Consider the following 15,976-nt stretch of genomic DNA (forward strand, 5'->3'; position numbering starts at 1 on the left):
CCAACAGGGGAAATAGTACCAAGGTGATTTACGGCGGGTTGTTGATGGACAGATAGATTTACTTTTTGCTAAACCGCTAACTGTATCTGTAGCTAATTAACTTAGCTGGGTTATAGTGCTGCTAGCTGTCCTAGCTGAGTCAGCCTGGGGTGCAAAGAGTCAAACACGGCAAGAAAACCACCTCAGTCCTATATTCCCCGTCGTCAAAATTGGCCTCTGAAAATGAATCAGTTCTTTGTTGTTTAAATGAATCATTAGGCTATATTGTATATGATTAATAAAGTAGTGTTATTTTTCTCTATTAAACCAATAACTTGCGAAATAGTCTTAAAAACCAACAGGAAAATGAATCGTGATAAGAATGTGAAGGGTGATCCTGCCTGAAATAAAACGTGATATGATATTTTTGCCATATCGCCCACCCCTATAGGTGCCTATAACAAACTATTCATGCAGCCATCTACACTACAGCCATAATAAAGCAGTACAATTAAGGCTTCATAATTTAAACTGACATGGGAGATAACAGGTTTTTCATTTGGGGTAGGAACCATTTTGTTAATTTGAAGCACAATTCAAATATAAGAAGAACGCAGTCCGTTGAGTTGAAGTGTCCAGAGAGAAGGAGCAAGGACAGAAAGGTTGAATTTCTTTCCCTCTTGGTTTCTACACTATATCCAAAGAGAGGAGGACTGCAGCAATTATGAGGCCTCACAGGTACAGAATTTCAAAATTCCTGTGTTTGGGAGGTTTGCTGTGCTAAGACACAACACAAAGTGAAGCCTCAATGAAGCCTGGGATATATTTGTTTTGGCTGCAATCAGGGCTTTAAATGTTTCTGTTAGTCAGAGTCTTTTAAGATATCCAGATATCCAGCACTGAAATATCTATTCATACTGTATTTCCTTATTTTCTTGTAAATGTGTTATAAACAACTTTTCCCTTTTTAATTCCCTCTGCAATGCCTTTGTATCGTTTCATCTTGTCGATCTCTGGGCTGTAATATGGCTGTTTAATTGTAAATTGTTTTACCTTTACAGTACTTTTTATTCTTTAAACACTTTGAATAGCCTCAATGTATGCAAAGTGCTATACAAATAAAGCTTTCTTGCTTTGCAATCAACCCTTTCATTCATGACTGCGCACTTGCAACCTGATAACACACATTAAAGCGAGGAGAGAACAGAGCTAAAGAGAATGAAAGACCTACAGTGAAACGGAGAAATGAACATTTTTTTTTTAAACTTCTCACCGCCAAGGCTTTTTTAGCAAATAAGATCTTTCTCGTTAGTATTTGAATCCTTCCTCTTGGGATGGGGGTGGGTAGGGCTGTAAGTAGTGTAATAATAGGAACTGGGCAAGCTCTTAAAAATAATCTTCCTCAATTTCATAATTAATCTGCGCTAGGTTTTCACACAATTAGTTTGTTAATTAACCCAAAACTGCCACCACTGTGTGGGGGTGCATATGTGTGTGTGTGGGTGTGTGAATAGAAGGGGTTGGGGGAGAAGGTTCGGAGGAACACAAGGAGGAGGACAGAAACAGTAATGCAGCGAAGAGCAAAGAAGACGGACAGAGAGAAACAGAAAGTAAGATGGTAGAAACTATACTTAGGGTGCGTTCTTTCATGTGTGTATGTGTAGGGGAGTTAGTCACTATGTTCGTGCGTCTCTGATTGTGTGAGACAGAGAGTGTGCGTGTGTGAGTGAGTGTGTGGTCCACAGGGGACTGAAGCAAAAGTTACTCCAGCTGTACTTGTGTTTCAGCTCTCTCTTCTAACGTCTCCAGACATTACTAGACGACTCAGAGCGATGTCAGCACTCACACCACAGTCTCTCGCTTTACCTCAGTTCCATACACACACACACACACACACACACACACACACACCTCAGAGTACATCAATGACTCTGGGATAGCCTGTCAGGTCTGGCGAGGGGCTGAGGGTGGGAGGGTGCAGAGCATTTGTTCCCCAGAACAACTCACAGGTCCACCTCGTTAATCTCCATGACGACAGGGATGCTAAGGCAGCAAATTAGTGGCAAGCGGGAAAAAAAGTCACAGGGGAAGCTCATAAAAGAACACAGACTCCAAACTACAGCGGTAGTTTTTAGTTAAACACACGTTTTTAGTTAAACACACACACACACACTGCACTCAGAATAGGTGCACTCACAGTCTTATATAACCGTTTCTCAGCATTCGTCATCAGTATCTTCCCTTACTTCAATGGCTCTGGCTGGCTCTTGCTTATTTCATTTCATGTGAATGCAGCCGGCCAGACAATTTCAAGTGACTAAAGGTACAAGTGTAGGGTGCAGTGTCATATACATTAGAATAAACACTGGGATGCATTTGTTTTTGCAGGAATACAACAGCATCACAGGAGGTGAGCTAGTAACCATTAAACTGAAATTGTTGGCTTGGGTAATTATTTAAAAAAATAAATAGAAGTACCTTAGCGCCTGCTGAGCATGTTTTTTCTGCTGTTTTCTCTCCCTATGACGGCAATGGCTAAGTATAATGTGCATATACCTGTAATTACTTTGTTACTTACTAACATCGATAACATTTATGTAGGCTGAGTGAACAAAATTAAAGACTGAATTAAATTTTGAGCTGTTGTGTAAAAATGTAAATCTTATACAAAATGTGTCTTTAGCCATTCTCTTATAACCTCACTCTTTTAAACCCAGTACAATTGTGATAACCACAATAAAAAGCTGCTAAAAGCTTCCATGGTTTTTTCTACGTGCATTATTCATAAAATTATGTACAACTTCAAATCTCGTCAGTGTTGACTCACTACACCTGCAACAGGATGAGAGCATCACATGCTATGTGGTCCAGGCCAAGCTATAAAGTAAACTTAAAGTGATGAAGAGCCAGGTGTTTCATGTTGGAGTGATTATATGAACTTGCCACTGTGGCTCCTAAAGCATTTCTCTTGTTTTACACTCAGTGTATAAAGTTTCATCTGTCATCTCAAACATTTTCATGTTTTCCAACCCTCAGAGGTGCAGCCGAGTGGCAAATCACACAACAGCTGGTCCAGACAGGCCACAAGTCAAAAGAGCTCTTCATTTCACCTATCTGTCTCAGACGTCAGGGTGTGTGTGTTTGTTGATTCTCTAGCTAGCTGCTGTGTCTGCTACTGTTTCTATTAAATGTGTGCGGGAAAAACACACCTGCCAATAGTTAAAACGAAACGCGGAGACAAAATCATTCACAGTCACGCAAATGCAATATCAACACAGTCACACACCCACTCACACACACACACTTGAAGGAGTACAACACAAAACAGAATGGAAGAGCTGTGCCTCACTCACCGATCATGTGATTAGCGACATGAATCTGGATCTCCCTTTCTGTCTCAAACGTCATTTGGCATTTAATACACTGGTAGGTCTTTTTCTGTAAGACAAAGACACACAAACACCAAAACATGAACTTTCGTGGGACACAATAATGGCAAAAAAGCACACAAAAGCACTATCTCTTGTGAAAACATATTTCAAGAAAATAAACCCTCAAGCTCAAGAATGCAAAGGGTATTATTGCATTTTCTAGTGAGAGCCAGTAAAGAAAATGCAGACAAATGTCAAGCATAAGAAAAAAACATTTCTTATGCATTTTTTAAAATTCTTTTGCACTCATGCCCATTTTCCTCTCAACCCTCAACATGCGTGACACGTGAACTACAAAGTCTCTCACTAATCAAGCAACACTAAAAGTCTTTGGAGACTTGGTGAAAGAAAGAGGTATCCAGTTACTGACACACACACACACACACAGAGAAAAGTAAGACCTCTGCAGAGAAAGGGAGAGGGAGACATTAATAGGAGGGGGAGTGAACAGGAAAAAGATTAAGGGAAGAAGCAATGAAACAGAAACAGAAGAAACGAGTGTAGAAGAAAAGAAGACAAGAGAGAGAGAAAGAGACACAGAAAGGGTCTGAGAAACAGGGGTGAGAGACAGAAACAAAGAGAGAGAGAAGCAGAGACTCTGCTTATCCATTCATAGCACACAGCGATCACTCATGCACAAACACATACAAAATACACAAAGGCCCCACTTCCACTATCTCTCTGCTGCTTCAGCCTGCTAGACCGAGTACACACACACACACACACATATAGAGAAATCCTACTTTGTCTGCTTTGTGCTGTTAGACTAAGCAGAAACAAAGGTGCAGGTAAGACAGAGGGTCCCAGGGAACTGCCTCTAACACACATACGCACGCTGGCCACGCTCACTTGCAAGTACACACTCTCACACACATAGACACGCGGCAGGTCCCGGGGAGCCTGACTGTCAATATCAAGTAGAGCGAACAGCTCCCACAATGCCTCAGCACGCCCCAGCCGCAGGACCCAGTGGGGCTCAGCTGACACACACCGACATACACACAAGAACACGTATGCAAGCTACAGACACAAAAGCAGCAGCACGCACCAACACTTCATACACGACTCACGCAAACATACAGTTCAGCAGGAGTCTTTTTTGAATCTCCTGCACTCCTAAAAATGTCTCCATCTGTTAAATGCATTTTTCTTACCAACGTGAATTTCAAATACAGTCCTGGCCATAATTATATTGTGTAAGGTTCTACCTCAGTGCACTCTCCCTTCTGTTCATTTCATTTGACAGTGTCGCTGAGAAGCACAACAGAGATATTAATATTTTTTTAATAACATGACCAAACATTCTCCTTACCTCAGTAAAAAGCAATGCCAAAGTTTGGTTTGAAAGATTCGAAGAAGATGATACAACCCCCCCCAAAAAAGAAAAAAAAAAAATCAATAAAAGCATTTATGTCTCTGCCTGATCTCAATCTACCCTGTCTTACCTTAGGCGCAGGTGAAGCCTCAGACTTCTTTCCTGCTGCACTGGTTTCAGGGCTGACCTCAGGGTGATCTGTCTGGACGTGACTCTCCAAGTCCTCCAGGGTTTCAAACTTCACCCCGCACTCTGGACACCTCAGCCCGGCCATGGCCTTCTCTCCCTGCGTGTCCCCGGGCGTGGCAGCTCCTCCCTGGCTGGGGCTCTGGCCGTTCGTGCCCCTGATGTGATTGAGCATTTTATATTTTTTAGCTGATTTTAGCTATCAAAACTGTTGCCTAACAAAAACACTAGCGTTTACAATCAATCTGTATGTGTTGGTCTGAACTCTTGACTATTTCTGAAGCCCATTTTTCCTCAGGCACTTTAGGAATACTGGAAAATGTGTGTAGACCTTTTGTCGAAAACCAGCAAAACTGCACTTGCACCACATATCAAGAGACCATGAAAAGAATTGTTATCTGAAGTGGTCAAAAGAGTACAATAGGGAACTAATGAGGAACACTTTATTTCCCATTAGTTTTACAAATTCTAAAATGTACATTTACTGATTTCAATGAGTGTCTTGGTAGCAATTTTAAGAATCATTTCCCACATTACTGAGATAGTTAGGGTGAAAGATAAATTTGTTTAATTCATATTTGCTTGATTGACAGGTGTCTCAGCCTTTCAGTTGGCCAAGATAGTTGCCATTTGCTTGCCCCATCTTAGCTCAACCCAGGTTTCCTGCTCTTCAAGGCTCCAGTAACTGGAAAAGATGGTGACAAGAAATGCACCCAAACTCAAGCTAAAGAACTATCTCTTGTAGTATACCAATCTGCTACTATTGTTTTAACTACTGTTAAACTACTGTTGACTTAAGTATGTCTACATTAAACACACACCATCATCCACAGGAATTATAAGATAGCTACCTACCTGCTCATGCAGCCAGCACAGAGGCCATAAGGCAGGCCGTTGACATCTAGCTTCACCAGTTCTCCTTTGTTCTTGAACTCCTTTAGGCAGAAGGCGCATTTATACAGCTTATGCTGCTGCAGCTGCCCATTAGGGGATGAAGAGGCTGAGCCGTTTCCTCCTCCTAGTCCATTCCCACCTCCTCCTCCAGCTCCTCCAGAACCAGTGGAAAGCTTCTGCATGTGGAAGGTGCCGTGGATCTTCAGCTCCAGAGTGGAGGTGACGGTCTGCATGCAGACAACGCAGCGGAAACCAGTGAGGGAGTTGCGGAGGTCAGGGTGCATCTGGCAATGCTCTATAAACTCCTCCTCACTCTGCAGGGGCATCTTACAGATTCGACAGGTTCCTGTGTCCAGGCTCTTACTGTGGGTCACCTGCAGAGAGGGTATATACACAGAAAGTATGAACATAATAACACACAAAGTAGGGAATCTTTTATCAAACATAGAAGCATATCCATAATCAACAAAATCAATCAAAAACAATGTAATTTAATTAAATTGGGATTTTGTAAAAACAAAAGAAATGAATTAAAAGGTCTCAAAAACATGTTATGAAATAGCAAGATTTCAGCCCAAAGCACCAATTCTTGCCATAGTCTTTAATATAAACATATGAAGACATGGTTATAATAATGGACTGTAGTTGCATTACACTACACTTTTTTAATATGCAAACAGTTTTCCTGTAGTGTTGTGAAGCACAAACTGCCCTAGGACAATTTAACAGTTATACAAGTCTAAATTCAAAGCATGCCAAAGTCGATTCAGGATCAAAAGACAAGTACACAAAAAGTAACACAAGACAAAAGGAAAAACGTGTGTCCAGACAGGCGGCTGTGTTTTTATACTTGTGACGGCAACCGCTGAATGGATTTGTTCCTTGCATATAAACCTCAAAATGCTGAAACACAGATACCTCAATGGCTGGAAAAGAGTAAATATTACCTTGTGCTCAGTGAGGGTGAGCAGAGAGGGGAAACGCTCGCCACATATTGGACACATGTAGTGTTTGGCGGGGCCGCGATGCGTCTGGGCGTGCTCACGAAGCCCGTTCTCAGAGAAAAATGTTCTGGAGCACACGTTGCACTTGTGGTTCCCTTTGATGAAGTCTGCTTTCTTCTTTCGAGAACCTGGCATATAAAATAACTTTCATTATCATAGACATCTTATTCTGATTATAATTGTACCTGTAGTTATAAGAATAGATGATTAGCCACAAATATGAAAACAAATATTACAAGACTTTTTTAATATACCACAATAAACTGTAATTAGTTAAAAAAAAAATTTAAATCCTTCAAAACAAGCAGTTGATGCCTGAAAACAAATCTTACCAGCGTCATCTTCTCCCGGTCTGATGTTGTGGTCACGCAGCCGGTGGTTCTGCAGAAGCGACTCCATAGTGTAGGCCGCGCCGCAGATATCGCACGCATACATGGGCTCTGAATTGTCCAGCTCCTCTTCACCTCCACTTGCCTCATGGCTGTTGGCTGTATCTCCTCCTGGGCCAGCTCCTCCTCCCACTACTGCGTTCTTCAGCAACATGTTCTGCAGGTCGGCTTGTTCAGCAGCTGCCACTGTGGCTCTTTCAACACTTCCTGCACCTCCATTGCCACCACTTCCTCCTCCTCCCCGCTTGGAGCACTGCGCCAGCCCGTTCGGCGTCCCGTTCTGACTCCCACTACTCCCTGTCCCACCTCCATTGCCAGTGACGTGGCCGCCATCAAAGATGCAGTGCTTCTCCCTCAGGTGTCTCTCTAGCAGTGACATGGCATGGAAAGCTTTGCCGCAGAAGCGACATGTGAACTTCTTGCTGTGTGTGGTGATGTGGCATTGCAGCTCCACCTCTGTTCCAAACGTCTCTCCACAGAAGATGCACTTCCGGGGCTTGAGTCCTGTGAGACAGAAGTCAGGTAGAGATTGGACTATAACACTTTTGCTTGTTAGAACTACTTTGCTAATGACCCTCAGCTCATAATGCCAGGAAAGGTGTGCTTTACCTGCTCCAAGTCCCCCTGGGAGGCCTGACCTCTGTCCCAGGTGGTTATGCTTTACATGGAGCTGAAGATCGGTCTCCTTCCTGAAGTCCCAGGCACAGGCTGTGCAGCGAAATAGCTTCTTCTCATTGCTATGCTTCACTGCCAAATGCACCTAAATGGCATGGAGTGGAAGATAGAAGCAATCCAAGATGTTTAATTTCTATAGGTGTCTCACTAATGTATTAATTTTACAAACCATATAGCACACACACTTTCTTGTCCATGCTCTGATGTGAGTATTCCTAATAAAAAAGAAAAAAGGAAAATAAGTAACACCCCAAATGGAGGAGGCTGTGTCATTCACCTGTATGGAGACCTTGGAGTCAAAGACCTCCTGGCAGAGAGTGCAGTGGTACAGGACAAATGTATGCATGTCCAGCAGGTGTTTCTGCAGGTCATCTACGGAGGAGAACTGCTTATCGCAGCTCTCACACACGTACTGGGTCGACGTAGTGGTGTAGTGCACTGTCAGGTGTTGAAGCAATGCCTCCTGGGATTCAAAGTCCTCCTTGTTGCATTGGGGGCAGGACTGGCGCCTCAGCAGCATCTCCAAGTGTGACTTTAGGTGGGCTTGGAAAGCCTCAAAGCTGGCAAATCGCAGGTCACACTGGTTGCACGGGTAGTCCCCGTTGCTCCCCATGGAGGGGGTTGAGTCCCCTCCCAGTCTGTGGCGTTTTGGGGAGGAGATCTCTACATCAGAGGAGGCGGGGCTTAGGTCTGCAACCTTTGCCTGACGCTTGTTATTTGCCAACGGGATGTTCTTGTGGTTCTCCTTTATGTGCTTGGTGAGCTTGATGAGTGAGCCGAAGATAGGAGAATTGGTGCAGTAGGGGCAGGAGTAAACCTGTGCACAGACGATAAATCTTTACTTTATTATTATTAAAAATTGACAAATACTGTTATTTAGTTAAGAGGAGAAAGACAGAGAGAGACCGAGACGAGCATAGGCCATAACCTATCACCATAACTCTGCTAGTTCAGATATAACAAACTGATGGGTGACACACCAAAGAGTCTTTTAAAGCCTTCGTATAATATTTAAAAATACAAATCTGTGATTAAAGGTTTGTCAGCCATGGCCCTATAAAATGAATGTTGGGAATAAGAAAGCAGTGAATGGAGAATTGTCCTTTCTGATGTATTTAAAGCACCTTTAAAATTTGGTTTGGATCAACTCCAAACGAGCAGTAGTACCAGCACACTGATTAATGACAGACTCAGCTCAGATAATAATTCATAAAGTAAAATTATTAAGGATCACTAATCTGAATTGACATGAGTAATAAGCTTCATTTAACACTTCACTGGACACATGAAAAAGTATAACCACCTAATTAAATAGGAAACAGCTTATTGCTCATTAGCTCAACCGCTGATAAGTAAAAGATTTGACATGAGCAAAGACAGACAAGCTACATCAACTCTGATTAAAAGGCTGTTTTAGAAATGTAATTCTTGATTCTCACCTCCATGAAGGACTGCGATGAAGTCTGTAATACAGGAGACTCCAGTTTGGCCACCGCTCCTCCAGACGCAGCTCCGCCCCCAATGGAGGTGCAGTGCGTCTGCTGAATGTGTTCTGTCAACGAAGACTCCGTCAAGAATCCCATGGAGCACTGGTTGCAGAAGAAGGCATGGTTCCCTTCTAGGATGGAGGAATTAATTCACATTGTTAGATTCCCTCAAATTGCATTACTGCTGCAAGCTTTTTAAAGCAAATACTAATCAAACTAAAACAACAACCATGCTATATATTACAACAGCCTTTCACAGTTTGGAAACAAGCACTCTTGACAAACAATGTACCAGCAAAACCCATCCTTAGACATATTTAAGTTACTTTGCATTGTTTACAAAGAGTAGCTTTCTTTAACAACACACCTAATGTGGTGGATCCCGCCACAATCCCACCAGGCAGGCAGTGCGACACTCTGATGTGTTCTTGCAGGGAGTTGATGTCTCCAAACATGTCTGGGCAGTAGTTACAGTGGAACGCTGTAACATTAGTGAACTGCAGCAGGGGGAAAGCTGCTGCTGCTGCGCCCACGGTTCCTCCACTGGCGCGGTGAGCTTTGCGCACATGTTCGTTGAGGTTGTAGAGCGTTGGCAGAGTGTCCAGGCAGAGATGACATGTATGGCTCTGCTGTGGCTTATCTGCATGGATGGTCTTCAAGTGGATCTCCAACACCGCCAGGCTTTGGAAGTCTCTCTTCGAGCAGTAAGGGCAAGAGTACGTCACTTTACCCCAGCTCCCTCCTCCACCTGTAGAGGCAGACAGACAAACTGCTACAATTGAAATACACAGAGGTTGTCTAAGCCTTTCAACCAATTGTTGGCCAACAAATCAAGGAATGTAACTAGACTGGCTATTATAAGATTTCTACCCTACCTCCACCTTGATGACCCAGGCTTATCCCAATCTCGTCCCCAGTGTCGGTGCCTCTTCTGCGGCTTCGTTCACTACCCTGAATGGGCTTTAAGGTTGAGTCCGGTGTGGAGCCTCTCTCCAGACTGGCACTAGAGTCTGGAGTGGCCGAACTCATTGAGGCCACACTGCCCAGAGCGGGGTCAGGACTGGCAGCACTGTGATTGGAGGAGTCAGGCTGGCGATGGCTGTCCAAGTGGCAGTAGACATCCTCCACAGATGGGAACTGCTCTGAACAGACAGGACATCTGGGGGTACAGAAAAGACCAGTAGAATTCAAGTTTCCCTCCAGCATTCCACATTAATGAAAAACCATGGTTTGAAAACTTTAAAAAGCAACGCTTTGTAGTACTTGTGTTTGCGGTTGGCATGCTGAGTTTCAATATGGGTGAGGAGAGACGCCTCGTCTAGAAAGATCTCAGGACAGTGGATGCATTGCAAGTCGGCTCGGTCAGACAGCTGGGGGTGTCTGGTCAGGACATGTTTCTCTAGCTCGTCCGTCTGGCTGAACGTCTCCTCGCAGTAATCGCACATATACAGATCCTGCTCCAGTTCACCATCCCCTCCTGATCCCTTCTTCCCTCCATCCCTCTCACTCCTCAGCGCAAGGTGCTCTCTGTTCTTGCGGTGAGCCTGCCGAATCAGAAATCCAGATTTAAAGAAGCATGTGTTGTAAAATATTTTGTCAACATACGATGGCAATGTAGCTAGGGCCTCCTGCTTTTACTGCAGTCAACTTATACTAGCTAAAACAAATTTAAAACATGTAACTGTATGATTTTCTTATTTTATTTCTCTGTCCTTTTGGGAGTTGCAATAATGGGAATAATAAGCACATGAGCAGTAGTATAAAGAAGAACAGGGTATTTTAACAGTGACATTTACAGTAAAAATACATCAACTGTGTACCTGCATGTGGCTCTGCAGTGATGAGGTGGAGGAGAAGCCACGCTTACACACACTGCACTTAAACGGTTTGCTGGAGCTGGAGGTGTGAATAGAAAATAGTTTCAAAGCAGTTTCAAAGATATAAATTAAAAGAGTCAAAAGGAACATCCTTTAGACATTTCACTTAACATCATGTACAGCTTTCATTACATAATTACACACAAACATAAGAACAGAAGCAGTTACCTGTGTGTCTTCAGATGGATCTTCAGGTGGTCAGAGCGGGAGAATGCAGCCTCGCACTCCTGACAACTATACTTCTTATCTCCTGTATCAATCAACAGATTTATGAGAGATCATTTCTCCAGTTACATTGTACACCTCAAAATATGTGTTGCCACTGACACACTGAACATGTTGCCACTGTTGAGTGGATTTCCCTGGTGATCTCCAAAATCAAGTCTCATTTTGGCAGTTTTTGTTATTTCATTAAAAAATACCATAAAACTCCAAGCTGATTAAGTTACCCATTAGGTCTTAATATGCCTGTGGATACTTAACAGGCCTGGAAGGCAAAAATGCAGGACTTACAGTATATTATTGATGTACCTGTGTGGAGTTTGACATGGCGGTCTCTGCTCCTCTTGTGTTTAAACAGACGGCTGCAGAACGTACACTTGAAAGGCAGCTTGTCGCTGTGGATCTGCTCATGGCGTTTCAGGTAGCTCAGACGGCTGAGGAGGACCAAGAGGAGATAGATGCTGAATAATCTTTCACAAAAGCTCATAATAAAAAAATATTTCCTTTTATTTCAATGGCATTTTAAACAAAATGAAGCATCCATAAAAAAAACATTTAAATAGTAAGTACAAAGAAAATCAAAGAAAATAAACAAAGGACTTTAATATTACTGCACACACCTATACAGCAATAAGAAAGGAAATGGAGAGGTCAGCTAGGTAGAAGGGGCAATATAGAGGACTATGAAGACGACTTTATGGTGTATGTGACAGCTGTTCTTAAAGTGGGTCTTGAGTTAGTCCCTGGAGAGGTTATATGAAATGTATTCACCTCATTCCTTTCCCTGTTTGCCTTGGTGGTCCATGTTACTATGGTAATACCTAGAATACTGTTTATTCGTGTACACATTGATATTCATGAGTGGGATATGAGGATGCAACTAAAACACCCAAATATGACATTAGTGTTATTGACTCCAATACACCATGTGATGCGTGTCAGTGCACCGAGATGGCACCTGCAGCATCCCAGGGGGCCCAAAGTGTGAGCTTCATACCTGAAGGACTTGTCACAAAACTGGCAGGGGTACGGCAGACCAGCGCCTCCTTCTTCCTCGCCGCCAGTGGCCATGCCGAGGTCGCAACAGCCATCAGGCATCTGTGAGGGCGATGCCAAATCCTTACTGGAGGGCGAGGAAGGCACCCAGGACAGACCTGCTGGGTCATCATCACCATCTGACAGAAAGAAAAATAGACATGGAAAATGAAAACAAAAAAAAAAGCCTTTGATTCGTCTGCAGCAAGAAAACACAAATACATTTTTTTTTTACGCAGCTGCAGGATAATAAAAAAAAGAGACAGGAGAGCACAGACAGAAAAAAGTGGAGGTAAAACAGGGAGCATTAGAATGATTAAGAATAAGTTACATCTTTCTTGGAAGGCAGAAGGCAGGAGAGGAAGCCTGTGGGAGTTCAAATGAGAAAAGGAGGATATAAACAAAAAAATAAACACATTTATCCTGGTTACACGCACACACACAAAGAAAAAAATTAGGATGGCAGAGATAAAGAGAGAGAATGAAAAAGAAGAGAGAGACACACTCTGGCAGCAGCAACATCTAAATAGAAAGCTCCAAGAACTATGTATCCCCGACGGAGCCCAGAAATAAGGACAGAGTGTATTTTCTCTCCCTTCATCCTCCCTCTGCAGCCATCCCTCGCTCCATCCCTCCCCTCACCTCCCCTCCCCTCCATCCGTCCCTGAGGACCATAGATCCGCCTCATCATATTTTCATTAGGGCCTTGGCAGATTGAAACGTCGGAAAAGCGATTAGGAGATGTGGAGAGCAGAGCGGAAAGATGGCGATATTCACCGCCTTTATCTGTCATACATAGGAGATTATGCATTGCTCTTTTCCTTTTTTCCGCTCTCCTTTTTTTTCCCCCCTCCTGCGTAGTCTGGCACAGAGGCGACAAAAAGGCCATGACTCCTTTAATAGACACTTCAGAATGGATTCAAGGCAACAAAAGAGGGGGCTGAATAATGCTTGATACTGTTCTGTTCTTCTTTGTGCACTCTGTGAAGCAGCACAGTAAGGCTATTTAGCATTTGCCTGCAAAATGTAAAGGACAGAGCAGATGAAGAGGGAGGGGAGGTGGTTTTCTTTGCTTTTATCTGACAGCTATATCAACTAGGCCAGCAACAAAATCAAAGAGAGAAAATAAGACAACTGGAGTGATAGGCCAATATTTCTGCAATGCAAACACTCCCAACACATAAGCGCAGACACATGTGCAGAAGATGTTTCTTCTGATAATTTTAGAAACCTCTCCAAAGCACACACTGTTTTACCTCAACTCCTACCACAATCTTGTGTGTCTTATGTGTGCGTATGTCTAGTCTACTGTGTATTACGCCTTGCAGAGAGGGGGTGGAAAACAGATTCTTGTGATGAATCGATTGCTGAGAAAATGTAGGCACTGCGATGAGCAAACAGAACTCTGCAGGGGGGTCTGGGTTAAAAAAAAATTGTAAAAGCATGAGTTGTAAATTTGACTGGAAGCAAGAAGGAAAATAAAAAAAAGGCTAAAGAAATTACAAGGAATAGAGATATCAAGATGAAGCAGCTAGCAAGGGGGAGAGAGAGCGGGTGAGAGAGGAAGAGAGGGAGTGAGTGGGAGAGACAGATGGGGCAGGGGGAGGCAGAAAAATTAAAAGCATGAAGGAGGCAAGGAAGGAGTATGAAGAAGTGCATGGAAGTATTGACAAGGTGAAAGGAGAAAAACAAACAATGTGTCATCCGCAAGCACGGTAGACAGTGATTAAAAATGAGTGCGCAGGAGAAACATAAATCAGAAAATGAAAAATGAGAGACAATAAGATGAGCAAGATAGAGAAAACTGGTGAGAAAAAACAGAAGTAGGGGGGAGAGCTATAATTTGCTAGATTTTGACAAATTCTGAAAAATGTTGTTGACGGTAATAAAACTGACATTAAATTTACATTTATTCAGTTGAATTTTTTCAACTTTTCTGACTTTGTTATTAGATGGAGTATTGTGTTTATTGTGTAACATGCTGCCGCTTTTCTCTATATTATATGAAAATAGAATCTCTTTGAGTGGACAGAACAACATTTTTGAATGTTTTCTGACATTTTATAGCTATAGAGTTTACAAAAGGCTTTTTAATATTTTCTTTAGTCTAATAGTAGCAGTAAAATAGTAAAAGACTCAATGGATATGGGCAAGGAATGAAGGAATGAAGAAAATGGACAATACAAAATAATTCAGGTTGGTCACAGTAGGAAAAGCACAGGTGTGATTAATGACATTAACAGTGGCTCTGTTCTATCCAAGTGTCCCAGTAAGTCATGACAGTGTGACAGTGAGCCAGCATGCATAACATCAGGACCCTGAAACTGAAGCAGCTAAATAGAATTCAGCCATCATTCATTTTATTATTCACACCTATCCGTTTCCTCCAGTGGCATATCAAAATTTCTTCTGTGAAAAATACCACATAAGATTCTACACTAATGTTTTTTTAAAAAGGTTTTGCACATCGTCTCCTGATCCACAACCATTGTTGACACAGTTTGAATGACCACAAGATTATGAAAAATATAAACATCTGTCATTTGGCCTACAACATTAAGCATATAGTTTTTGTTTATGCTATTGCAGCCTTACAACACAAGCTTCAAATCCATGGGTGAATACGAGGCAGGCCAGACAGATTTTATTCTTCTCCTCGTCAGTGACGTCAACAGAATAAATAAATGTACCATCTATATAGAGCATGGCTGGTGTTAAAATACAGTGCATCTATAAAACGCCAATCCAGGCACCCCCTGCTGCCCACTCAACAAGGTACAAGTCTTTTACTGTCGCCTCAGAGAGATTAGTGATACTGTCTAAAACACACTCTCACCTGTCTCTTTCTCTTGGCCGTGTCAGACAGGATTCACTTAACAATAACCAGAAAGATACAGTATCTTCGCAAACAGACACAATGAAATGCTCAACCCCAGATGTGGTTGAGCAAAAAGAACAAAAAACTAATGTTAGAAAAAGCAAAGTAGACATGAAGAGGGAGTAAATGGGAAAAAAGTGCTTCTTCACAGCGCTGCTCTAGACACATGTGGACAATTATAGGCACACCAGTATGAGTCACTTAAATGGTAAAGTTTGTGAGGTGGGAAAGTGGGAGGAAGAGAGACGGAGAGAAAGATTGAACAAGAGAGAGATTCAGTCTGAGCAAGAGGGAGAAATCACTTTTTGACGGGGGATGGAGGGGTGTTGAGAAAGAAGGGGAGGAGAGATTAGCGTCATTAAAGAGCTCTAATCCTCTGACTAGCGTGGCTGGCGCTAAAATGGAGGATCACACGGCTTTTTAACGGCGCCTTTGTCAGTCGGCCGCGAGGGGACCTGGCAAGACAAGGCCGAATGGCAAACTGGGAGAAACTGGAGGATGGGGGGGGGGGGGAGAAAATTTCAATGAAAAGTTAAATTAGAGAAGAATCCTCGAGAGGAGATGGGGAGGATGGATGGTTGAGGGAGGGGGATTGGGGAGAAAA

The 15,976-nt window shown here is 42.8% G+C and overlaps 1 protein-coding gene across 3 annotated transcripts in view; it reads right to left on the reverse strand.

Annotated features, from left to right (window-relative positions):
• Window positions 1–15,976, reverse strand: part of znf423 (zinc finger protein 423) — a 150,348-nt gene that overhangs the window by 70,974 nt on the left and 63,398 nt on the right. For 2 of the 3 annotated variants that reach the window (XM_046037168.1, XM_046037167.1), the window contains 15 exons: window positions 12,457–12,634; window positions 11,769–11,893; window positions 11,406–11,487; window positions 11,181–11,256; window positions 10,624–10,904; window positions 10,236–10,519; window positions 9,728–10,129; window positions 9,313–9,491; window positions 8,151–8,690; window positions 7,808–7,958; window positions 7,142–7,702; window positions 6,753–6,937; window positions 5,767–6,179; window positions 4,856–5,069; window positions 3,333–3,417 (listed from right to left, as the gene is read on the reverse strand). In XM_046037168.1, coding sequence (XP_045893124.1) covers window positions 3,333–3,417; window positions 4,856–5,069; window positions 5,767–6,179; window positions 6,753–6,937; window positions 7,142–7,702; window positions 7,808–7,958; window positions 8,151–8,690; window positions 9,313–9,491; window positions 9,728–10,129; window positions 10,236–10,519; window positions 10,624–10,904; window positions 11,181–11,256; window positions 11,406–11,487; window positions 11,769–11,893; window positions 12,457–12,634 — 3,756 coding nt within the window. The remainder of the gene's footprint in view (window positions 1–3,332; window positions 3,418–4,855; window positions 5,070–5,766; window positions 6,180–6,752; window positions 6,938–7,141; window positions 7,703–7,807; window positions 7,959–8,150; window positions 8,691–9,312; window positions 9,492–9,727; window positions 10,130–10,235; window positions 10,520–10,623; window positions 10,905–11,180; window positions 11,257–11,405; window positions 11,488–11,768; window positions 11,894–12,456; window positions 12,635–15,976) is intronic. The other variant, XM_046037169.1, reaches the window with a different exon arrangement.

This window comes from Micropterus dolomieu, linkage group LG22, assembly GCF_021292245.1.
Source record: "Micropterus dolomieu isolate WLL.071019.BEF.003 ecotype Adirondacks linkage group LG22, ASM2129224v1, whole genome shotgun sequence".
Lineage (NCBI taxonomy): Eukaryota > Metazoa > Chordata > Actinopteri > Centrarchiformes > Centrarchidae > Micropterus > Micropterus dolomieu.